This window comes from Leopardus geoffroyi, chromosome B3 (assembly GCF_018350155.1).
Source record: "Leopardus geoffroyi isolate Oge1 chromosome B3, O.geoffroyi_Oge1_pat1.0, whole genome shotgun sequence".
Taxonomy (NCBI): domain Eukaryota; kingdom Metazoa; phylum Chordata; class Mammalia; order Carnivora; family Felidae; genus Leopardus; species Leopardus geoffroyi.
This window is the reverse complement of record NC_059337.1, coordinates 134,293,703-134,319,158: the sequence shown is the minus strand read 5'-3', so window position 1 is coordinate 134,319,158 and position 25,456 is coordinate 134,293,703. Positions and strand designations below refer to the sequence as shown.

The window sequence follows — 25,456 nt, the reverse complement described above, 5'->3', positions numbered from 1 at the left end:
CTCCTGGGTTAGGGTCCAGGCTCCACTCCGCCCTCATGACGACATACTCCTTGTCTTGGAACTCATCACGTAGGGGGACATAAGTGGAACTCTGATAATTCACATTCCAGCGAGGCCACTGAGGCAGTCTTAAACGTCAGTACAAAGCTTGTTGTTAGAAGCCCTAGCATGGCCTCGGGCTCCAAGAACACACAGGAATTTCCCTCCTGGACCAGAGGGGACAGAACATTCCAGGCAAATGTCTGGAGAGACAGATCGCCATGCTAGAGCCTTGAGGAGAATATGAGGGTCTGAGGGGGAGGGGAAATATCTCCTGTGGACATTTCTCCTCCTGTTCTTCCTGTTCCCTCTTGGCAGAACCGAAGGCACCAGGCACCAAAGGGTCCTCTGCTAAGACATGTCCCTTTCCTGGGGCTTTTCCCCAACACCTGAGACCCTTCAGGTCACCTTCGACACAGGTCCTTGGGGGTGCCTGAAGGTTACGCTGGTCACGGCAGAAGTTATCTCCTGACCTTCCTTTCCTAACGTCCAATATCTCCTTTCAGATTCCTCATGGTGAACCGCTGTCCGCCATGTCTGTTCTCCCCAAGAACAGCCCCAGGGCTGCTGAGGAGACAGGAGACAAACCCATGTGAAACTCCTGCAAAGCTGGATGGAGTGAGGTCCCTGGAAGGGGTGCCGCTGCTGGGGACAGTGCTTCCTCAGCACTGGAGCTCCAGAGCGTCAGCTCTGGCCTCAGTCACACTGTCCAGCACCCAGCATGCTCACCTCAGCCACAGCTATCACCCTGGGGCCTCCCCAGCCATCTCTCTCCCCAACTACTGGCAGTGTTCTCAGCCATAGTGGACATACCTAAAATGTAGGTCACAAAGTGACACTCCTGTTAAAAGTCCTGCACGGACATCCCATTCCACCAGAGTAAAAGCCAAGGTCATTACAACGACCCACAAGGCCCTCCACGAACTGAAATTCCTCCTGCCTTTCCTCGACTCCCTCCCTCCACTCTAGCCACACTGGTTTCTTTGCTGTTCCTCCAACTCCCCAAATGCTCTCTCCCCCTCACCCCCAAGGGGCCTTTGCGCTGCTGTTTCCCATGCCAAGAATGCTCTTCCCCCCCAGATGTCCTCAAGGCTCTCTCTCACCCTCTTGAAGTCCTTGGCAAGTGTCACTTCCATGAAGCCAAGGCTAACATCCCATTGAAAATTGCAACATCTTTCACACCCCTTGCCCCCCCACTCTGTATTCTCACTTGGCCCCCTCGTCTCTTCAAATAGCCGTCTTCACTTTCTAACTGACTACTGTATTTTGCTTATTTCTTCCCCTGGCTGGAATGAAAGCTCTAGGAGAGACAGAAATCTTGGCCGTTTAGTTCTCCACTGTATTTATTCCCAGCACCCAACCCAGGGCCAAGCACAGAGCTGGTGATCGCTACATAGTTACCAAATAACTGAAAGAATGCACACCTTGGACACCTGCCCCCCAGCTCTCAGTCCACAGAGCCAAGGCAAGGAAACCCCACTGGTGACTTTGCATACTCCTCAGGGGGCAAGGCAGCTGGCATCCGAGCTGGTAGCAGTCCTTGCCAGGCCCAGTTCAACTCAGCAGACATTTATGGAGCCCCTGGACAGGTGCTGTGCCGGCCTGACACGGATGACTCTTCGCCCACCTCGTCTGCCTGGGGGCTAAGGCTGCCAGGGGCAGAGGGGGGCCTCCTGACGGGGACAGGCCAACCCTGGCCCAGAGGGATCTACTGAAACCTGAGATGGCAGGACAAGCTCAGGCAGGCCTCCCCCTCACACTCCCCTCACACCAGGCCCACTAGTCCTGTCTGGCGGGTGACCTTCCTCAGGGTCGCTGCCCTTTTAGGCCCCATCCCCATCCGCCCCTTTGCGGTTTCTTCCCTCCCTCGGGTCCCCAGGCCCCCAGCCCGCCAGACCCACACCCCTCACCCTTGCCCTTCCTCACCTGCCCGCACCACCCCCCGCTCCCCCCACCCCTTCCACCTCGGGTCTCGACCCCAGCCCCAGCCCCCGCCCCCCTCCAGGTCCCCCCTCCCGCCGTCCCTCCCCCGTCGGGCCTCCGCCGCCGCACCTCGCCCTCGCTCAGCCTCCCGCCGCCCCCCAGCCGCGCCCGGCCCCGGCCCCCCGCCCGCCTGCCGCTCCGGCCCTGGCCGGCAGGGGCCGCTCCTCGCGGCGCCCGGGGCCCCGCCGCCGCCCGCCGCCGCCGCCCGCCTCCCCGCCCCTTCCCCAGCCGGCGCTCCCGTTACGCCGCGGAGCCGGGAGCCGGAGCCCGCGCCCGCGGCGGCAGCGGGAGGCGGCGGCGGGGGCGCCCGGGCGGCGGCGGCGGCGGCGGCGGGGCCTGCGGGGCCTGCGGGCGGGCGGGCCGGGCCCGGCCAGGCCGCGATGGCGACCAGGAAGGCGGGCTCGCGGCTGGAGACGGAGATCGAGCGCTGCCGCTCCGAGTGCCAGTGGGAGCGGATCCCCGAGCTCGTCAAGCAGCTGTCGGCCAAGCTCATCGCCAACGGTAGGCACCGGGCGCGCCGGCCTGGGCTGCGGGGGGGCGCCGCGCTCTCCGCTGGGCCGGGCCGGGCCGGGCCCCGGAGGCGCGTAGGGGCGCGGGCAGGGGCGCGGCCGGGATCGCGGGCGCCGCGCCGGCGAGGTGCGCGGGGCCGGGGCCTGGGCAGCCCGGGCGTCACGCGGTGGGGGCGTCCGGCGGGCGGGGGCCGTGCTCGGCGTCCCGGAGTTCCGGCGTGCTGGCGGGCTCCTGTGGGGTGCGCGCGTCGGGGGGCTCCAGGAGCCGCCTGCTGCACCGGGGTCCCAGGGGCCGGGGCGGCCTTGGGGTTGTAAGAAGTTGGAGGCGATGGGGGAGGGTGCTCCCCCGGGCCCGGCCCGGCCCGTGTAGCGTGCAGGGGATTACAGTGTGTGCGTGTATGCTGTACCCAGGGGGGTGTCGAACAGAGACCCCTGGGAAATAGGGTTTGTAAACACATGACGTTCAAGGGGCTCCAGGGAGAAGCTCAGACTTGGGGTGTGTGTCGGGGGTGGTTGGGGAAGGCAGGGGAGATGTGTGTCCTGGGGTTCAGAGAGTAGAATGTCAAAGCTGTGGACCTAGGGAGGTCGGGTTTGGGGAAGTAGAGTCAAGAGAGTCAGAGAGAGAATATTGTAGAGAGAGGTGGGAATGTTGTGGAGGAATGGGGTTGGATGGGCAAGGGGCTCGGTGCCTGGAGGAGGAAGGGGCCTAAGGGAGCCACTGAGTAGGAACCTGGTGCTTGGAGTTAGTCTATGGCCCCGTTGAGTGAATTGGTTCTTGTACCCAATCGAATCAAAATTGCATCCAAAATCCCATTTCAGAGCGCAGCTCCACGTGGCCTTATTTGTTTTGGAAGCAAGTATCGTTAATATTTGCTGGTCCTTTAGTACCCGCCAAAAACCAAGGGCACCAGTGGACTGGTGAGAGGGCAGAGGTTTTGTGTTTTATATCATCTCTGGCAGCCTGAGGCTCTGTGAGCAAATGGTGGCTGAACAAATGAATGAATGAATGAATGAATGAATGAATGAATGGCACTGCTCTAAGAAAAGACATCACACTATTTTCAACCCTCTAACCTCAAACTACCCAGAAATGGAGAGGGATGTCACGTGTCTTCTTCAAGAATGGTTTATGACTGTGCCTTTTACGGTATTAGTGCCTTGAAATAAGAACTTGGTTTTGCACACTCTCAACTGTGGTACCCTGCTTTGGGCAGATATTTCCTGGAAGGACGCGGGTACCATGACTGCCCCAGGGGCATGGAGGAAGCATAGATCTACCTGGGCTCAGCTTGGTGGAAAGTGTTGACTCTTCTCTAAGTCCTCCCTTGACAACAATGGTATTTGGTCCCGTGGGCCCCAATGGCAGCTTGACCTTGCCCTTCCTTTAAGGTTCACCGGCTTCTCCTCCTGCTTCTCCTCTCATTACCTGCAGCAAGGTCTCATTTTTTCCTTGGAGTTTGGACAGTCCTGGGTCTACTTTGTCACTTCCTGGCTGGGTAGGCATAAAATACCTTCAGGGCAGGTTGATGTTAGGGTTAAATGGGTTCATTTGTGAGCCCCCCCTGGCTCTCTTCTTCAGAACCTACTTGTTTTCTGCTTTGTTTACTCACTCATTATGCCGATATTTGCATGCCCACCTGTGTCAGGAACGGAACAGAAGTGAACAGCACTAACCAAGCTCCTACCCTCGTGTACTTAAACTTTTCTGAGGAGATAGGATAGCAAATACAGAAATCAATATATAGGTTAGCTTCAGATAGTGAGAGGTGATTTATTTTATTTTTTAATTTTTTTTTAACGTTTATTTATTATTGAGAGACAGACACAGAGCATGAGCAGGGGAGGGGCAGAGAGAGGGGGAGACACAGAATCCGAAGCAGGCTCCAGGCTCTGAGCTATCAGCACAGAGCCTGACCCGGGCTCGAACTCACAAACTGCGAGATCATGACCTGAGCTGAAGTCAGTCGCCTAACCAACTGAGCCACCCAGGTGCCCCAGTGGGAGGTGATTTAAAGAAAACAGATGAGGAAAGGCGATTGACAGTGATGAGTGGGGGACAGGCGACTCAAACTATGGTGGTCTTTGGAATAGATGGGCTTTTGGTGGTATGGACCCATCTTACCTTCACAGCCTCCCAAGGCTTGACTTTCTTCTCAGGGACTGGTCCCTGGGGCCTGAGCCTCAGTCATTATGGGGCTTTTGGGGGAGTGGGTTGTGTGGAGCACTGCAGTCCATGGGTCTGTGTGTGTGTTTGCTTTTGGGAAGCTCATGAGAGGCACATTTCTGCCCCAGAACCCACCTACCTTGTAGCAGTCGTTGATGGCAAAAGGTCACCCACCCAGCGTTAAAAAGGTCAAAGAGATTGCTCAGGAACGTAAAAATACACAGCAAGGAAAGAGATGAAACAAAACCAGAATTATTGTGGCTCTTCTTTAGGGTTCAGAGAAATGTTGAAGGAGGGTCCTTCCCTTCTTTTGGCTGCTGGGGGCTTCCTTTGGCTGGCGGTGGGACTTCCTTCTGGGTTTGAGGGCACCAGCTCCCCCTTAGATCCTTTTGGGTGCACTGGACCTCAAGTTCTGGGCAGATTTGGCAAAATTCTTTGGCTAAAGCATTTGCTGCTTGGAATAAGGAAAGCGAGTTAATGTCATGTTTTTCATAGTAAGACACTTTGAAGGCAGCCACAGGCATAACAGAACAGTCTTTGGAATGAGGCAGACCAGTGCCTGAGCCTGACTCTATGTAATTGGCCAAATCACTTAACCATGCAGAGCCTCAGTCTCCTCACCTTAGAAGGGGAGCTGAAGACTGAGTTTGCAGGGATTGTTACGGGGATCACAGGAACTAATGACTCCCAGGGCTACTCGCAGAGTCTGACAATCTTAATATGTAGGCCCTTCATTCGTTCATTCATTTGTTCGTTCATTCATCCGTTCCATAAATATCAACTACTTGCTACTCACTGCTTTAGGCACTGGGGATATACCAGCGAACAAAACAGACAAAAGTGACAAATGTCCCTGCCTTTGTGAAGTCCACATTCTGGTGGGGAAGGGGCAAGGGGATGTAAATAAAAATCACTCAGTAAAATTTGCAGGTTGCCAGATGGTCGTAAGTGGTATCAGAGGGGGCTCAAGAGGGGAAGAGGCAGCAGTGCTTTGAGAGAGGGGTGGTTGGGGGGCACAGAGGATCCTAATATGTGGCCAGGGAGGGCCTCACCGGGAAGGCAGCATTTGAGATAGGACCTGAGGCTGTGGCCAAGCATGTTCCAGGGAGGGGACCTCAAGGGCAGAGGCCTGATGAGGGCAGAGGGGTGGCTGGGCCAGATCACCTGAGGCTTGGAGGTCACGGTTAAGGCTTTGGCTTCTCTCTGAATGAGGTAGGAGCCAAGGGAGGTTTCCGAGTGGAGGAGACCTGCCTGCAGAGGACTTCCTACTCAGCAGCTTTTGCTTCTTCTGGGACGGGAGCACGGCTGTGGGCTTGAAATAGTAGACACTTTTAGAGCACGCTGCTCCAGCCTGACTCCTCTGAGATAAATTGGTTTAGACATTTTGCCAAGAGGTGGATAAGGAAGAAAAGGGCAAATGCCAAGCTGAAAACAGACCCCAGAAATCCATTTTCTGCCTTGTGCCTCCCTGTAGGTACCATTTTAACCACTCCATCTCAAAAACACAAAATGTGTGGCAGTGATATGCCAGGCCCCTGTGTGTTCCAGCAGGACAGTGACCACACAAGTTAAGGGGGGCGGGTTGAGGTGGGAGAAAATTCGACTCAAGTCTAGATTCTTGCTGCGAACTAGCAGCTTGGGCATCGTGTTGGGAGCGTGTGAGGAATGGACTCTCAGGCCCCACCCCAGGCCTGCAAGGTCAGAATCTGCATCTTAACAAGGTATCCAGGAGATTTGTGGGTACAGGGAGTTCTGAGGTGCGGTGGCCTGGAGCTGAGGTGGCAGCCTGAGGGGGTGAGGGGGTAAAGACGGAGAACAGCACATCAGCTCCCTGTTGGCTCGTAGGTCGGTCCTGGCCCTAGGAGGACAGTCCCAGCTGCCTTCTGTCTCCAGAATGTCACCCTTTAGCCTCCCCATGGTGAGTTCACTGCTGTGTGACAAAGTGCAGTGGTCTGGCACCTGGGCTTCCATCCAGTCTCTACCTGTAGCTGGCTGGGTGACCCTGAGCCAGTTAGTTAATCGCTCGGAGGCTGTGTTTCTTCATCGGTGTGATATGGTTGATAATCCTACTCCCCTAGGGTGGCAGTGAGGAAGAAATGGGGTGAGAAAGGCAAAGCTTGCTACATGCAAAACACCACTGTTTACTCTCTCCACCTGACGCAGTATAACCCTGGACAAGGCAGGCCATGTCCTGGATATCACCTGGCTGGGAAGAAGAATGGGAGGCCTAGAAATGACACACTTGAGCTTGTGCCCGGTGGAGACTCCTCGCGTATTTCAGGCACAGAAAGAGGCATTTTGGAGCCTGTGCCAGCCCCAACAGACAGCCACCCCCTTTCTGAAGCAGTGTCTGTTTTTCCTTCCTTTCCCTGTCTGCTAATCTTAGGTGAGCTCAGTTACTGAGCTCACTTACAACAATTCGGCCCCAAATGGTGGTTTCTCCTTTAAGGGATCATCACCGTTCTGATTAAGTGTGATTTTGAGACCCTTTAAGTACCTCTTGGTGATGGGCAGGTAGGGAAATGGTGCCTGAAACAAAGAATATTTCTGGCGCAAAGTTTGGTTCAAAATGTATGCAGACCATTGAGTGGGAGTGAAGTTCTTGCATTTGCCAATAACTGATATTCCCCATGGCATTGGTGCCTCCAGCACGGTGGCTTTCCACTCTGGAGCTGGGCTGAGTCTCAGGCCTCTGGAGCCTTTCCTGCTGGACCAGGGGCTTCTTTGGAAGTAAGGCTGAGGTTTAACCGAGAGTCTGCTGTGGGGTGGGAAGGTGTCACTGTGGTTTGCAATGGCTTCTTTGGAGGTTCCCAGGACGTCAGACTGTTCCTGGACAGTGGGGAAGGACACGAGTCAGACCTTGATGACACTTCATCTCGGCCTTCCTAGGGCGTCCATCCTGCTTTCATGTACTCTGTCCTGTTGTCTGTCCTCTGAAGGACGCACCTTTGTGGCAGACCATACGTCCTGATTTTTGGATTCAAAGGTTCACTTATTTGACAATAATATATTGATAGCTCTGAGATAAGCACCGGGGCTCAGGCTCATGGTTGCTGTGAGAGGGCAGAAGGACCATGACCTTGTGGCTGCACACAGTGGGGCTGGGACTGCTCAGCTTCTCCCTGGCCTCCGACTTGGAGGAATTTCAGGCTCTGAGGATTCCTAACGTTGATCTGCTTGGTAAGCCAGCCTTTCTGGTGTGTCCTCCCATTACCTGAGTTCACCCCCATCCTTGTCTCCTCCGCCCCCCCCCCCCCCCCCCCCCCCCCGCCATGGCTGGTTTGGCCTATTGGACCTTCACACTCACTTTGCTCACTGTCTTTGCCCCCATGCTCACGCTATTGCTCTGAAGTCCTCTCTGCAGTCAGAAGCCTACCCGTCTGTCAAGGTCTGGTTCAAGTTCCTCCCAGCTGTCCTCCCTTCACAGAGAAGGATTTGCTTCAGAGAAAATAACCATACAGTGTTAGAACCAGATGGGTCCTGAGAGATCCCATTGTGTAGCGGTTTTCAAACCACGTGGTTGAGGGACCCCTCTGGGAACACGCTTTAGGGGCCTGGGGGCCAGGTGCGCGGGCCTCACACAACGGAGCAGCGATACTTTTCCCTAAAGTTTCCTTTGAAAGAAGAGCTAATGTGCTTTTAAAAACATATTTGAAAGCCATCGATCTAGTCTTCGGCTCTCCATTTTACAGGTGAGAAAACAGGCTCACAGAGGTGTCTCCTGCAAAGCCACCACCAGCTGGCGAGTGGCAGAAAAGAACAGAGTGGGTCAGAGCTCTGGCTTACCGGTTCAGTTGCTTGGTTCAAAGTGAGGCTGTGCTCCTTCCTAACTAAGAGCGTTATTTCCCCTTGTGAAACCCCACATGGGAAGGGGTGATACACATTCAGCATCCCTTTTCTGAAACCCTTGGTGGCAGCTGTGTTTAAGAATGTAGAATTTTCCAGAAATACTGGAAATTTTCCATATGCTGGCCAGTATGTGACCCTCTCAATGGGTCCGGGGCAGCACTTGATAATAAAACACGTCACTCTTTCTGTATCAAAACACCCAAGCAGTCACTGCGAAGGGGCACATAGAATATAAGTCGCCCACGGTGGTGGGTTTACGGTCTCCCATCCCCCAGTCCAGGGCTGTTTCTCCTCCCCCATGTGGCCTGTCTTGGCACATGTCTTGTCTCCTCACCCAGGCGGTCAGCTTCTAGGGGACCGAGGGCTGTGGTTCTGCTGGGATGAACTGTCAGCCCGCTTGGCGTGCTGTGCGGCCAACTGGGCCCGGACTTTTGCGAGCGGAGGCCTCTGAGCGATTGGAACAGGCGACGGGAGGTCCTCTTCTCTGGACTTACTTGTATGTGGGGTCATAAATGTCTTGTTGAAGTCACACTGACTTGGGTTCGCTCCTTACTTGCCACCCAAGGCCCTCCAGCAGGTACACCTCCTCGCTCACTTGGGGCACCCCCAGCTGCCCCGCCAGCTTTGCACCGGGCACGCCATCGGGAACGGCCTCCGCTTCTGATGCACGTTGACCTCACTTGGGTAGATTCCTGCCCCGCTGGGTGACCTCATGCTTGGTGGGTGGCGGAGGGTTGCAGGGCGTTCTGTGAAAGCCAGTGTTTCCCATCTGAGAAGCCAAGAGAAGGGAACAGGTTTTCCGACACCTCTCAAAACCCTCTCCATCAACTACCAAGACAAGAAGGAGCAGGCATTTGGCAGCTGGGTCAGATGAATGCCATGTAACGTAGAGAGGGCAGTCACAAGCCACAGGAAACCTAGCAGTGTGTGTGGCCACGGCCCCTGTGTGTCTGCCCCTGCTCGTCAAGTGCGGTGGAGGGGGACGTGCCAGAGCAAGACGGAGCAGACGTTTTGTGGTCCTTTTGGACGCTGGCTAGACCTGGAGTCAGAATCTGCATGCGTTTGCCCTCTGAGTGACCTTGTGCGCCTCACTTGATTCTCTGAAGCCTTAGTTTTCCTGGCTCCCTGGGTGTTAAAACGGTGCGAGTAGGGAACGAACAAGCATTTTTTGAGCTTTTGCTGTGTGCCGTGCTCTGGGCATCACAATGACCGCGTGAGGAATGGGGTCGGGGGTCGTAATTCTCATTCGGGGATAAGTGGACCGACGTTTGGAGATGTTCATCGAGCTGGTTTCTAACCCTCTTCTCACTCTAGTCCATTTTTCTTTATACCAACCAATTGTTTTCTAAACTTGTCAGATCAAAGAATCACCAAGTAGGCTTGTTGGGCCGCATCCCTAGTGATTCTGATGATGCAGTGGGTCTGGGGCAGGGCTCCGGGGTGATGCCAGTGCTGCTGGTCCGTCCACCCATTCTGAGTAGCACTGAACTAAAGGAGCCTGGACATCATGGATTCCCAGGCCTCTCCGGGGGGTGGTGATTTCCCTTGGTCCAAGGTGGGGGCTGGACATCTGCGTTTTTTTTTTTTTAATGTTTATTTATTTTTGAGAGAGAGAGAGAGAGAGAGAGCACAAGTAAGGGAGGGGCAGAGAGAGAGAGAGACAGGGAGACACAGAATCCGAAGCAGGCTCCAGACTCTGAGCTGTCAGCCCAGAGCCTGACATGGGGCTCAAACCCACAAACCATAAGATCATGACCTGAGCTGAAATCGGTCGCCTAACTGACTGAGCCACTCAGGTGCCCCGACGTGTGCATTTTTAAATAGAGCCTTAGGTGGGTTGTGTGATCAAGCGGGTCTGGAAACCCTGCTCTCAACCATAATCCTTAGCATTTAATGAGTACCTCCTATGCGTGGGGACTGCACCTGAAGAAATAGAGTGAGGGGGTCACCAGCCACGAGGAGCTTCCAGCTCAGGGTAGTCACATAATCTCTGGGCAGCTGAGTCACCTGGGGGCTGCTTAGCAACTCAGATTCCCATGCTGGGCCCGAATTCTGCTTCAGGAAGCCATAGTGGGGTTGGGGTTCAGGAAGCACGATTGTTGACGAGCATAGGTGGTTGGAGCACAGAAAGTTCCAGGACCAGATTTTAGACACGGTTGTCCAAGTGGTGGGGACAGCGTGCCCCGCCTGCAGCCTGAGGAGAGCAATGACCGCGTTACAAGGCTTCAGGGTGCTGCTGGGTTACTGGGGGGCTGAGGGCAGCGTGCGCTGAGATGACAGTGGGAGGGGCCTGGCAGAGTGCCAGGAGGAGGATCTTGGGCAGGGCTGTGGCTTTAGGGTGACCAACGTGTCCCAGTTGGCCTGACGCTTTCTTGGTTTTCAGAACTGAAAATCCTGTGTCCTGGGAACCCCCCAGGCCTGGGCAAGCAGGCCCGTAGTTCACCCTGTTAAGCAGATGGAGCAGTTTTTAGCAAAGAGGAAAGGAACCCGGTGCAAAGCAGGGCTTTGTCCAATTAGACCTGGGTTCAGATCCCAGCTCTGATGCTGCTTGTCCGGCCTTGGGTGAGTTACTCAGCTTCCCCGAGCCTCCCTCTTTAGCTCAAAGGTTGTTTTGAGGAGTAAAAGAGATAATGCAGTTTCAGGCACCAGCAGTCATCTGCAGCAGCCTGCCTGAATCAGGAGTACTGTGTGTGGAAGGAGGTTAGAAAGGTCCAGATACTCAGCCCTTTACAGGGAGGAGGAAGCAGGCAGGGTGACAATGACAGCAGGGATAGCAGAGCCGTGCAGGAGGGGTTGGGGTGGGGTCCTGTTGTACTGACTTGTGGCTGAGGCCCAAAGCTGAACGGCAGTCGCTGTTAGCTGGGTCCCCGAACTAGTCAGTGTGGACCTGGGGCCTCACGCCAGGTCTGACAGACTCCCCAGCCCTCTCCTTGCAGCCTTCCATCCTGCACTTTAATGAGCCGGGATAGGATGTGGGGGTGTCATGATGTGTACTGGGGACACAACAACGAATGTGACCGCTGGGCTGTCAGCCCCATGAGGGCAGGGCTGTTTCGCTCTTTTGTTCTCTGCTATATCTCAAGCACCAGTAACATGTCTGACACACAGTAGGTACTCAATTAGTTGTTCAGTGAACACCTTGGCCGCTGCCCTTGAGGAGTGAACTCGGATTCATTTCCTCCTCAAACACCTGCTGAGTGCGTACTGGGTGCCAGCTGCTGCCTGAGGGCCTGGGGTGCCGTGGTCATTAGGCCCACCCTGTGCTCTAGTGTAGCACACATGCTCAGTGCTGGGAGTGGGAGAGGACGAGGGCTGAGGAGGTCCTGGGGAGGGAGTGTCTACCTGAGAGGCTAAGACTCTCGGTATCGTCCCTCAGGTGACTGGATGGCCCCGCCTGCCTGGGGCTCTGCGTAAGTTCTGGCTGGTGGACTGCTGTTCAGGCTGACTGAATGCCCATGACCTTCTCTTCCTGTGTCTCCTGTGCAACTCTAGGGTTGACACTTGCTGAGTGGCCAGGGCTCCCTGCTGCCTCTCCTTGTCCCTCCAGTCTCCTCACCTGTGGGCTGGTTCAGCCCCTTTGCTGTGAGGCCTGCCTCCCTTGAGTAACTGCCTTCTCTGGCCCTTGCAGGTTCTGAGTCCAAGAAGGAGCAGTAAGCTTTCTTTCTCAAGTAAGCAGTAAGCTTACTTTCTCAAGTAAGGGGTGTTGAGTCAGTGAGGTGATATTGCTGGGCATGTCGAGCACAGGGACCTACAGTAAATGCCTTTCCTTTCTCTGGCCCGCCAGGCCAAGAGAGTCCGCTCTCCACTGAGTCTTGGGCCTGGAGGCCTGGGAAGGTGGGTCCCTCAGACCCCTTGCAGCTGCCCCACGGCCCGGGGCAGCCTCCTTCCTACCTCTGCCCCGCCGCACACACCAGTTTTGGCGTCTCCTTCTGCCGGGACTCTCACTTGGAGAAATCCTACCTCACCTGTCTTCTGAGTGTCCCTGGTGGTCTTTCCACCCCACTGTGCCTGGACTTGATGGTCCCACACTGTAGTCTTTGAGGGCAGGGACAGGATTAGAGCTTTGAATCTTCAAGAGATGCTTGCCGGCTCTGTGTGGGTATGCATTTAACTTGTCTGTGTGGGGCCAGCTTCCTGAGCGAGCCCTTTCCAAGCCTTCTGGGCTGGCCTGATAACATCCCCCTGCCCTGTTAGAGTCATTTCCTGTCCTGCTGAGCCCTGGGGACAGGCCAAACCAACTCCAAGATCATGACTTTCAAGTTACCTTTTCTCTTCTTAGACTAGGTTTTTCTAGGGAAGTGTGTGTGTATGTGTGTGCATGTGCGTGTGTATGAGCATGTGTGTGTTAAACCAGTATACTTATCTATTCTGCCAGCGCAGTGGAAATATTGTCTTCTGTTCCCACATTTTACTCTCTCATCCTGTCCCTCCAGCTTCTGCATTGTGCGTGAACACGGGCAGAAGGCTTTGGCTTGAAGCCTGGACTCTAACTACCAAGAGTTTCCCAGACTATAGCTTTCTGCCAACTTCTTTGAGCTCCTTAATCTTTGACTTATGGCATCTTTGCCTTTCAGTCAAGATCCAAATGGCCAGGTCCTCTGAACCGGGTCATAATTCAAGCAAAGATGGCGGAGGGGGAACAGAGGCAGCCCTGAGGTGGAAATGGGAAGGCCCGGGTCTCGGTCAACAATCATATCCCAGCTACAAGCCAGGCACACCTGAGGGGGGCTGAGGTACCTGATTAGGTCCCCGTCTAGTCTAGGGGAGACTAGAGATTGACTCATTCCTTTCAGAAATATTTAAAGAATACCTACTGTGTGCCTTGGAGACAGGGTGTGAAGGGGAGAGTGACAGGGCAGAGGTCAGAGCCAAGGTGGTAAGGTACAGGGATTTTGGCTTTCACTTCGGGTGAAAGGGGAGCTCCCGGAGGGTTTTGAGGGGCCGGGTGACATGACCTTCTCTTCTCTGCCCTGCTGCGTGGCCCTACCCTGGTTAAGCCCAGCTCCCGGCCTGCCCCTGCATGCTGCATTTTGCGGGAGGAACCTTGCGCGTCATTTGCACTTGATGACAAGTGACCTCGGAGGCTCTGCCACGCTTCTGGCATGTTTGTATTCCTACTCTCACGCATTCTTTTCCCTTCTTAGGCCTTTTATCTGGATGGCATCCTCTCCTACCTCATGACGTTGCCTTATATTTTAGCGAGGAAATAGAGGCAGTTAGGAAACCCCCTTGTTTCCCACCACCGAATCTGTGTCCACCTTCCCTCCTGTCACTGTGTGGAGGCTCCAGTTCCTTTCAAGGCCTGCACCCCCTTCACCTTTGCTCACAATCGCCCTGTTGGAGCCTCCTCAGGACTTCACGGCTTCTGGCATTTCTCCTCGCCTCTGGATCAAGTCTCTGTCTCTCTCTGTTTCCTGGATCATACCCTAGAGGGTTCATAGATACCCAAGACTCTCCTGTAAAAACCTTCGTCAGTCCCGCGTCTCTGGATCCTCACTGCCCGCCTCTCTGCTCTGTCTCAGCAAAGCCTCTTCGAGGAACCTTTGTCTCCTCGGCCCTCTCGGAGCTTGTGTCCCTGCCCATCCCGCTGCTCTTCCTGTCAATGTCACCCTCCGATGTTGCCTCCCTGTTGCCAAATCCAGTGGTTACGTTTGTGCTCTTATTTTCTTCCCTATTCCAGCTGCCTTTAACCCACTTGGCCACTCCCTCTTTCTGGAAACTTCTCATCTCCGTTTTTGTAACAGGCCGTCCTGGTTTCTTTAACTTGGTCCTTTCGCTCACTCACTCTCCTCCAGCTTTGACGCCGACCTCCATCCACCGATTTGATGTCTCTACTTGGATATCGAATGTTATTTAAGTCTGTCGAAGCAGAACTCTTGGTCTTATTCCTCCTCCCCTACAGTAAACGGCAGAACGGTACCACTGTCTACTCCACTGTGCAGTGTCATATCTGAGATTAAAGAATTTATCTTTCATCCCCGTCCATTCCTCATCCCTCGTGCATCCGTTTCCTATTGCTGCCGTCACCGATTATTACACATTTACTGGCTTGAAACAATGCAGCTGTGTTCTCTGGCTGTTCTGGAGGCCACAGGTTGGAAATGGGTCTCATATAGGCGAACCTCAAGTGTCAGAGGGGCTGAGTTCCTTCTGGAGGCTCTCGGGGAGGATCCGTGCTTTTGCCTTCCTGGCCTCTGCCACTGCCCACATGCCCTGCCTCATGCCCCGCCTCCGTCTTTAGAGCAAGGAGTTAGCTTCCTCTGTGACTATACCTGTTCTCACCACCATCTCCTCCTCTGAGCCGCCTACTTCCCTCTTCCAAGGACTCGGTGGTGCCCCCCGAGGTAATCCGGAATAATCCCGTCTCAAGGTCATTAACGTAATCCCATCTGCAGAGTCCCTTTTGCCAGGTAAGGTGACATATTCACAGGTCCCAGCAATTAGGGCACAGTCGTCTCTGGGGCGCAGGGGGTGTTACTCTGTGTGCCACACCTCCGGTCCAACCCATTAGTAAATCTTGTTTATTTTTACCTCCAAATCGTGTCTTCCCCTCTGCCCGTCTCTCCCCTTCGGCACTATTTCTCACTTCTGCCCCCTTGTCCTGGCATCCGTCACCCCTCACCAGACTCCTCTGCGGTGACCTTCCAACCATCCCTGCCGTTGCCTCGCCCTCTCCAGCCCCAAGTTCGTTCTCCGCACGGCGGAGGGAGGGGTCTTCACAAAACCTAAACCGATCACTTCAACCCCCGGCTTGCACACTCCCCGCCCCTTCCAGAGGCTTCCAGGTGCTCTGAGAAGGAAAGCCACACTCCTGAGCACAGTCTGCCACAGTGTGTTCATGGCTGCCCTTACCCGCCTCTCTGACTACCATGCTCCCATCTGTCCCCGCCACTCCAGCCACACGGCCTTCTTGCCGTTCCTCACGCATGCCAGCTGTGTTCCTGCCCCAGGGCCCTTCCATGGCTCCGATCCTTCTGTGGCTCGCCCAGTCTCAGGTAGCCACCCAGTCGTGCACTGCCACGCCGCCCTGTTTTAGCTCTCTGCGCGTCTCTTACCGCTACCTGGCCTTTTCCTGGCTTGTCTCCCCTTCTGGAATATGAGCACCACGAGGGCAGAGACGCTTCTGCCTCACCCACCACCGTACGTGCCGGGTGCTGGCAGGTGCTAAGTAAATGCTGGCTGGTGGCTAATGTGTGCAGCACTCTGAGGTCAGGCCAAGGGAGCAGGAAAGCTTCTCCAAGGTGACCCTGAACTGCAGCTCACAGGACGCCTGGGCTGTTGGCAGGAGAAGGGAGGGAGGTACAGCCTGTCCAGGCACCCCCAGGTGAGACAGATTGCCACAGCCTCGGAAGGATATGGGGGGGCCTGGAGAGTGTGCATGTGGGAGGCTAGTGGCCCAGGGAGAGCGGTGACGAGCTCTACTTAATAACTGCAGACCCAGGCCTCCCTCACCTGGTTCTGAGATGACAGGCCAGGTCCTGCGAGCCCCCTGTGGGTGACCAGATTACGCACTCCCGAGTCAGCACACTCCAACACGGGCCATCTTCTTTTCTTGATTATTATGATTACTTTATTGGTTTTAAGAGAATTTAGTGATTCATCACTTGCATATAACACCCAGCACTCATCCCAACAAGTGCCCTCCTTAATGCCCATCATTCATTTAGTCCCCCCATCCTGGTCCACCTCCCCTCTTTTCTTTTTTATTAAAAAAAATTTTTTTTAACATTTACTCATTTTTGAGGGACAGAGAGAGACAGAGCCCAAGCAGGGGAGGGGCAGAGGGAGAGGGAGACACAGAATCCCAAGCAAGCTCCAGGCTCTGAGCCCCGATGTGGGGCTTGAACCCACGAACCACCAGATCATGATCTGAGTCGAAGTCGGACGCTTAACCGACTGAGCCACCCAGTCGGTTGGTTCTTTTCTTGTTAAATTAACTAGTTAATGTTTTATGCAGGCAATGAATGTACATGGTAGTAAAAGTCAAATAATACAAGAGAGAAAAGTAACTTTATTCCTACAGCATCCCTGTGTCCTCTTGCTCCTGTCCACAGACGTAGCCACTCTTGGAACTTTCCTGGGGGTCCTTTCAGAACTAGCCTGTGGGGCGCCTGGGTGGCTCAGTTGGTTAAGCGTCTGACTTTCGCTCAGGTCATGATCTCACGGTCTGTGAGTTCGAGCCCCGTGTCGGGCTCTGTGCTGACAGCTCAGAACCTGGAGCCTGCTTCGGATTCTGGGTCCCCCTCTCTCTCTGCCCCTCCCCTGCTTGTGCTTTCTCTCTCAAAAATAAACATTAAAAAAAATTAAAAAGAAATAGTCAGCGTATCTGTATGTGTATAAGAAAGAGTGTTGTTGGTTTCTGGTTTTCACACACAATAGTAACATACTGCATACCCTGTTTTGTATCCCTCTCTGACAGTGTTACCTATTGCTGTGTAACAAACCATCCTCAAACTTGGTGCCTTCAAATAGCCACCTTTTATTATTTTTCACCATTCTGGGCTTGCCAGGGGAGCCAGCTGTGGGTCTGCTCCGCGATGTAGCTGCCCTTGTCTGGGCCCTCTCCCGTGGCTGGGCCTGGCTGAGACGACTCAGCTGTGTTCCCTGTGGCCTTTCTTAGCCAGCCCGGCTGCGTTCTCAAGGTGGTCACAGAGAAGTGAGAGGAAAGCAGACGCGAGTAAGCCCTTTTCCGAGCCTCTGTGTGTGTCACACGTGTCTGCGTCTGTCCTGTCAATCAGAGCAAGTTACACGGCCAAGCTCACGTTCAGTGTGAGAGGCCAGAAAGCATGTGGGTTCGGGGGTATGAAGAGCTGGGGCCGCTCGTGCAGTCAGGTACCGCGGGACCGTATGTAGATCCGTTTCCTTCCGTGTAAGGGACGCGTTATGTCCCATCACGTGGGGCACGCCGCAGTGAGGACTGTGCAGGTTGTTTTCTGTCCTGTGCTGTTCCCAGTGGGGCCGTATGTAGAAACATCCCCGTTGGTACACGTAGGTGCTCAGGAGTGCACGTATGTATGGGATAAGTTCCTAAACCTGGAATTTCTGGGTCAGATGGTGCAGGTACATAAATCGTTCTGTAGATGTTGCTAATTGCCCTCGGTTGACACTCGTACCGATTTATGCTCCTGCCGACAGTATCCCAGTGTCTATTTTTGTGTCACTTCCTGGTGGGGAGGGGATGACAAGTGCTGTAGGTGCTGGGGTACCTGTGACTTACAAGAAGCCAAGTAAATGAGACGAAATTCACTGAAGTCGTCCTGAGACCAAGAAATGGAGAACCTGGCTGACTTCGCAGGGCAACAACGGAGGTGCAGGGGACGCTGACAACGGCTGGACTTGAGCAGGGGTTTGTTTTTCCTCTTGGATCGGAGCCACCGCGGGATTGGTTTGAATAGACCTAAATGCTTCTCTATTGACAAATGCGAGTTGTTGAGAGTTTTTTGTATTGGTGTCACGTACTCCCTGGAATAGAGTGGAAACCTTAAGCTTTTTTCTTCCGCGTTGATCCAGTCTCTGGGTGTCAGCTCTTTATCCCGTGAGGGAGAAGGCTGGGAGGAGGGGGCAGTCACCTGAAGTGGCAAAGGCCACACAGCGCCTCCCTCCTTGGGGGAATCAGGGAGGCCAAGGCCGCCTGGGCATCGAGCAGGGCCAGCCGCCAGGCTTCGGAGATTGTCTGTTTGCAGATGAAGCTCAGCACAGGGCTCTTGCCCGGGGCCGATTCCCCATCTGCTTCTCAGTGAGGGTCCCCAGGAGCAGTCTCTGTTCAGCTTCAGGCTTTATCTCTACCTAAGTCCTTGGGAAGCTGGTTTCTGCAGCCTCACTTAAACCCTGAAAAATACCCGTGGGAAAGGTGGAAACCAGCCCCGAGCACCCCTGAGTCCCTCCTCACCCTGGTCACCTGACAGTCCTGGCAGGCGGAGCAGGAAGGGACTTAGGAACGGCCCGCGCAGCCCTGCGGCAGAAGGGTGAAATGGCTTGACCAGCGTCACATGGCTGCTTGGGAGGGAAGCTGGGCCCCTTCTCTGGATGCTGATGTCCACATGGTTCGTGCCTGACGCGCCGGGGTAACGGCGCAGGTAGACGGCCTGGGTTCAGAATTCCAGCTCCAGGACTGACTGGCCCTGTGACCTTTGGCACATGGCTTCACCTCTTGTGCCTGGTCCCCCATCCGTGAGGATGGAGGTTGAGAATAGGTCCTAGTGAGGTTTGGAGGACTAACGGGGTGATGTGATGTCTCAGCACGCGGCACGGCATTTAGTAAGAGCCCAGCATGGCTTGTCTAGTAAGATTATACAACATTCTTGTCGTCCTACTAGATGGCAGGCCTCTTGAGCACAGGGATTGTGTCCCCTAGAGCTTTCTGGCCTCCTAGATGCAACATAACCATTCTGGGAGATAGCAAGCCCAAAACGAATGGCAATGACAGTAATCGTAACTCACATCTATTCAGTACCTGCTCTGTACTCTGTGCATTACACCCACGTCTAATCCTCGCTGTCGCCAGGTGAGGAAACTAAGGCTCAGAGAGGTTAGGTAAGTTGCCCAGAGCCGCTCAGCTAAGTAAGCTAGGGAGCCTACGTTAAGCCTGGGGCTGCCTGAGGCCAGAGCTCTGTCTTCCACGTTGTACTCCTAGGCTTTTCCATTCTGGAAAGTACACCCTTGGCCCCACTATGCAGTCCTGCTGTGCTCCCTGCAGGGTGGGATGGCCGGCTGTGCCCTACCCTGTGCCTGGTGAGTGTGAGTAGGCAAGTGAGTGGGGAGAGATGCTTAGATTTAAGTATTTCACGAGGCGGAATCCTCATGTAAGGGTTCCTTGTTCCAGTGGTGCAGCCAGAAACTCTCAAGGCAATTACAGAGCTCACCTTGTCTGCTCCCCACTTTTCAGGGACCACTTTTCTCTGTTGTCCCACGTCCAATGTTGTGAAAATTGTTTTTTCACATATTTTGTCTTGTGTTTATGGTTATTTGTTTTTTTTCACTTGAGAGGGAGAGCGAGAGAGTGCATGCGCACATGCAGGGGAGGGGCAGAGAGAGAGAGAGAGAGAGAGAGAGAATCTTAAGCAGGCTCCACCCTCAAAGCAGAGCCTGACATGGGGCTCGATTCCATGACCCTGGGATCATGACCTGAGCTGAAATCAAGAGTCGGACGCTCAACTGACTGAGCCACCCAGGCGCCCTGTGTTTGTGGTTATTTTATACAGGAGGGTAAATCTGTTCCATCTTGGTTGGAAGCGAAAGTCTGTTTTTAACTTTTTATTCTCTTTTTTTTCATACTTAATTCTTTAATCCAGCTGGAATTAATTTTCTTGTATGCCCTGAGGTGCCGTTTTTTTTCCCCCTTGTGCCTCACTTTCCTAGCATGTAGCTGGACATGCTATGGGCAGTAACAACTGGCTAGGTGACATCTGTGTCCTTTGTCACTCGTGGCCTCTGAATTGGGGACCCAGGGGTCCTTGACAAGAGCCGGAAGCGCCGGCTGAGGATGGAGCCTCGCAGCCTCCGTAGAACTTCTCCAGCGTGAGTTCATAGCATGTTTTTCAGATCTTTGCCCTCCTGGTTGGGAGAGTGAGTGGTAGAGAAGTCACCTTTTTGGAAGGAGAGAAAAGGAAACATAATTTGCCTGGGCGATTCCCTGGAGCCTGAACAATTTTAAAGTTTCACAAATTATTTTGCAGCCACTATGTTCATTTCAGATTTTCAATTTGCAGCCGCTCTTTGCTCAGAGCGCGCGGCTCCTTCGGGAACTGAGGAGCTGATCCTCGCCGACCTGGCGGGAAATCCCAACTCTTCCCCTCTTCCCCTCTCTGCCCTTCATGGTTCAGCTCTTGGAGTTCCCCGAACAACGGGGCTGTGCCATGCCTTTGCACGTTCTGTTTCTTCTGCTTGCGAACACGTACCTATAACATTGCTGGTGAAGGCTTTGTCTCCTCCTCTTCCTCCAGTCCAGGACTGTGCACGTCTCCAGTACCACTGCGTCGTGTGGAGCTTCAATGAGGGAAGGGACCGTGTCTCCTCAGTCTGAGCAAGGCCTCTTCCTCTCAGTGAACCTTTCCCAGGGCCCGTCCAGTGTTTCTGTTAGAGCTGGGCTCCCTCCACAGCTTGGCAACAAGACTGGGGTCTTCCTCCATTATCCGGAGATCGATACGCTAAAAGTCTGTAAATCCTACAAAGCACTAAGGTGGTAGCTTTATACGTCTCTTTATGTCGTCCTTTGTTTAAATATTTTTGCAAGCCTAGGATATACAAGCCGTGAAATGGGAGAGGTGGGACGTCGGGGCATTCTACCAAAGCCCTCAATTGGGTTCTGTGGAAATTCCTTTGAGACGTGCGGGACCCTGGGAATGAGTATTGTTCGGGGAGGTGTTCTCAGATAGCCGTTCTCAGCTGAAAGCCTGTTTGGTGGTCGGGAGATCTAGTCAGGATAGCAGTTTGGCCACTGTAACTAAGGTCCGAGTGACAGTGACTAAACAACAAGAGCCAAGTGGAAGTTAATGTTTCTGTCTCACGCAGTGATTGATCATAAGTGGTCTGGGGCTTGGTGGCAGTTCACGCGTGTTGGAGACCGAGGTTCCTCACGTTGTGCTGCTCTGTGGTCCTCAGTAGATGGCTTCCATCTGGAGGGTTAGAATGGATGTGCCATTTCCCAGCAGCGCGGACTCTTCCCAGCTATTGGGACAGGGCGAGGAGGAACCGGAGGGTGAGCTCACTTCCCGTGGGGCCAGCAGAGAAGCTGCATGCGGCACTCTGTTCACATCCCACTGACCACAACTTAGCATCCAGCCCCCAGGGAGCCCGGGAAGTAGTCTCTACCTTGACAGCTATGGGCATGGATAAAACTCAGGGACTCTAATACTAAAGGAAAAAGGGGAGAATGAATATTTGGGGACAGTTGGCAGATTCTGCCACAGGCAGGACCAGACCTAACACTGGAGGGTTAGTGCCTTGGCCTACCATTGTAGTGCCTTGGCCTACCAAGTGCCTTGGCCTACCATAGTGCCTTGGCCTACCAAGTGCCTTGGCCTACCATTGAGTTACTTCACCGTTTATTGAACGCTGGCTCTGTGCCAGACATTACGCTTGGTTGGCCCTGAGACTGAAAACAAGTGACATAGAGATTCTTCCTTCAGGCCTCTCATTTCAGTGTGGAAGGGGCAGATAAGTAAAGGCCGAGGCTGGCGTGCTTGAGGTTCCTGGTGGCAGCCGGGGGTGGCGTGGGATAGGGCACGTGCGGGGAGAGATGAGCAGTGCCCAAAAGATCAGTAGGTGTTTATCAAGGAGCGGTGGATGTGTTCTCTGCATTCCGAGTCATCCCAGAGGCGTGGAGGAGGTTCACTGGGCCCACGTGTGGAGAACTTGGCCGGAACCTGTTTTCCACGGAGATGGGGCTCAGCGGGGAGAGGGGAACCGTTAGTCCCATGTTTTGCTCCCCGCTTGAGTCTCTGTTCTTGCCCTCCCGCTCGCCCACACCCTCTTCTCTGGCCACTTGGTCCGGTGCACTTTCCTTGCCTTTGCACCTTCCTTGTGCTCTGCTGTTCCCTCAGCCTGGTTTGTCCTTCCCTGTGCTATTTGCCAGTCCAGATCCTACTCATCCTGTAGGGTCTAGTTGAGAGGCATGGCAGGCCAGGCCACAGCATGTCCCTCCCCGAGAATGCATTAGCTCCCATCCACGGTCTCACTGTGGTCACAGCATCCTTCCCATATCATACATGGAGGCTGGTGCTTCAAGAGGGTGAGCAATGTGCCCCTGGTCGCACAACTAGAAAGAGGTGGCAGACAGCAGAGGGCCCAGTCTGCTGTCCTTTCTGCTTGCTGGCCTAGTGATTCTGCTGGGGACGGCCATTTCAGCTGTAGGTCAGGGGAGCCCGCAGTGGGGAGTTAATCGGAGTGGGGAAAAATGCGGAGTGAGGAATCCGCAGTTCACACGTACAGTGGGGCTTTCTTTTTTTTTTTTTTTTTTAATTTAATTTTTTTTTTTAACGTTTATTTATTTTTGAGACAGAGAGAGACAGAGCATGAACGGGGGAGGGGCAGAGAGAGAGGGAGACACAGAATCGGAAACAGGCTCCAGGCTCTGAGCCATCAGCCCAGAGCCCGACGCGGGGCTCGAACTCACGGACCGCCAGATTGTGACCTGAGCTGAAGTCGGACGCTTAACCGATTGAGCCACCCAGGCGCCCCCAGTGGGGCTTTCTTAAAATTGCTCCCCCCGCCCCCCCAGAACACTGAGGTTAAATCCTAGAACCACAGTCCCAGCGTGACAAACTGGGATTTATATCTATAACTCTGATCTAACGTTATTTTAGCTTTTGGAAATTTAAAATCTACAGAAAAGAAAGTCCGTGTATATGAATAGTCTCACCCCAGAAATAACCACTGTTCCTGTCCCATCATATATACTTCCAGTGTTTAAAGAAGACTCGCACTTTTTCCTAATATTAAGGTAAAACAATTCTGCTCAATGAAAACAATTCAAACTACACAGAGTTAAAAAATTACCCCAAATCCTATCATCCAGAAATTTTTATTACTCATTCTTTTTTATTTTTTATTTTTTTTAATTTTTTTTTTCCCAACGTTTATTTATTTTTGGGACAGAGAGAGACAGAGCATGAACGGGGGAGGGGCAGAGAGAGAGGGAGACACAGAATCGGAAACAGGCTCCAGGCTCTGAGCCATCAGCCCAGAGCCCGACGCGGGGCTCGAACTCATGGACCGCGAGATCGTGACCTGGCTGAAGTCGGACGCTCAACCGACTGCGCCACCCAGGCGCCCCGTTACTCATTCTTAAGAGATACTCATTCTAGACATGTTTTTAGGAAAACAGAATAAAGGTAAGTAGGCAGACTTTTATGAAGAGTGATCGCACATTCTTGTCCAACGTCACAGCCATCAGCCACGGGCAGCTTCTGACCACTTGAAAGGTGGCTGGTTAGAATTGAGATGTGCCATATGTGCGAAGTACCCATGAGATTTGGAAAGCTTTTTTTAAAATTCATTTTTATTTACTAATTTTTTTTTAAATAAGCTCTGCACCCAACGTGGGGCTCGAACTCACGCCCCAGAGATCAGACTCACATGCTCCACCACCTGAGCCATCCAGGTGCCCCTAGATTTGGAAAACAATGCAAAGAAAGAACATAACTATGCCAGTAGCTAAAAAATATGGATTGCTTGTTCAACTGATAATATTTTAGATATATTGAGTTAGATAAAATATATTATCAAAATTAATTATTTCACCTGTTTCTTTTTCCTTTTTTACAATAGCGACTGCAACTTTTAAAATAACGTGTGGCTTGTACACAGGTCTTGGGCGCAGCCGTTCTTGATTTGAAAAATAAAGTATTAATAAGTACTCATGGGAAAAAAGAAACAAAAGTGAATCTCAGGGAATTGTTGAACTCCAGATATATGCTTCGGCACACGGCATCACTTACTAAAAGAGTTCAATCAACTCTTCAAAAGACTGGAGTCGTGTGTGTGTGTGTGTGTGTGTGTGTGTGTGTGTGTGTTTTCTTTAAGCCTATATTACCGTGTTTTGAAAGATGGTGCTCTAAAGCTCCTCCCAATTTTGATATATTGTCATTTTTGCACTGTGTTTAAAGCAGTCACAGTCTGTTCTTTAACTATAATTCTTGTAGGCACCTAGTGTCCTGTAGGTAAATGTGTGGACCCTCCCTGTCAGGCCTTTGCCCACATATCCTTCACCCCTGAGTCCCGAGTTTCTTTATTAGCGGGATTTCATTCTCAAGAATGTGCACTTGGGCTACGCTTTGTGTCCCTGTGGCTTCACTGTCTTCGGTTCAGGATACTTCTGTGGATCTTGCCTGATCTTCCCCCTCATCTTGTAGGTGATTTGCTTTTTCTTCTTGGACACTTACAGAATTTTTGTGTTCAGTCACTTATCTCAGCCCTGTTCTGTTGTTGCTCGGCTTATCCTAGGACCCTCGGTCTCGTCTCTAAGAGACTATTTTAGGCTTCCTGGTGCACAGACAGAAGCACTGCTGAGAACTTTAGATTTGGCAGATCTGGGTCACTGACCACAGGACTTGGGAAGGCTCTCGTTCCAGCTTGCAGCCTTCAGTGGACCTACCACCCAGAATCTCAGCGGGTCCTCTGTGATTTTTTTTTTTTTTCTTGAGTTAATTTTAGATTACCTAAACAATAGGCAAATCTGTTCTCCTTTCTGGGACTGGAATGTTAAAGGTAAAACTGAAGTCCATTTTGACCCTTTATTCCAGTTGAGGTCCTTGCCGCTCTGCATCCCGGTGGTAACCACGGTCATGGATTGGAGATATATCCTTCCAGACCTGTTTTGTCACTCTTACATCTTGATACAATTGCATCCTGTCCCATGACAGCAGAAATACGTCATGCTCAGGCTGGTGTATGAATTGTTCTGGGTTTATTTAGAGCATCTAGATGTGCGGATCCCAAAGAGCTACTTCTGGAGTGAGCTCTTTATTCTAATTAACAAGCCAGCACGGATATTAGCAGAATTGCAACCATAAGTAGTATACTCTTAGGGGTAAAACCTGCATCTAGACATTCCCAGCTGTCAGTGTCTATATAGCTTCGACTTTTAGGCAGAAACAGACTGCATGCAACTCAGGTGTTTTTGACACAACTCGTTTTAAGAATCTGACTGTAGGGGCGCCTGGGTGGCTCAGTTGGTTAAGCGTCTGACTTCGGCTCAGGTCATGATCTCATGGTTTGTGAGTTCGAGCCCCGCGTCGGGCTCTGTGCTGATAGCTCAGAGCCTGGAGCCTGCTTTCGATTCTGTGTCTCCTTCTCTCTCTGCATCCCCCCCACTTGTGCTTTGTCCCCTCTGTCTCTCAAAAATAAATAAATGTAAAAAAAAATAATAATAAAAATCTGACTGTAGAAGATATTCTGCCAGCTCACCTCCGCG

At 53.0% G+C, this 25,456-nt stretch overlaps 1 protein-coding gene across 7 annotated transcripts in view; it reads left to right on the top strand.

The window, feature by feature from the left end:
• The first annotated feature begins 2,323 nt into the window (after nucleotides 1-2,323).
• TTC7B (tetratricopeptide repeat domain 7B) overlaps nucleotides 2,324-25,456 on the top strand; it is a 256,147-nt gene continuing 233,014 nt past the window's right edge. For 3 of the 7 annotated variants that reach the window (XM_045451865.1, XM_045451862.1, XM_045451864.1), the window contains exon 1: nucleotides 2,326-2,523. In XM_045451865.1, the coding sequence (XP_045307821.1) occupies nucleotides 2,403-2,523 (121 nt within the window). In that variant the 5' untranslated portion in view covers nucleotides 2,326-2,402. Of the gene's footprint in view, nucleotides 2,524-25,456 lie in introns of all 7 variants that reach the window. The other 4 variants (XM_045451860.1, XM_045451858.1, XM_045451859.1 and 1 more) reach the window with 2 other exon arrangements.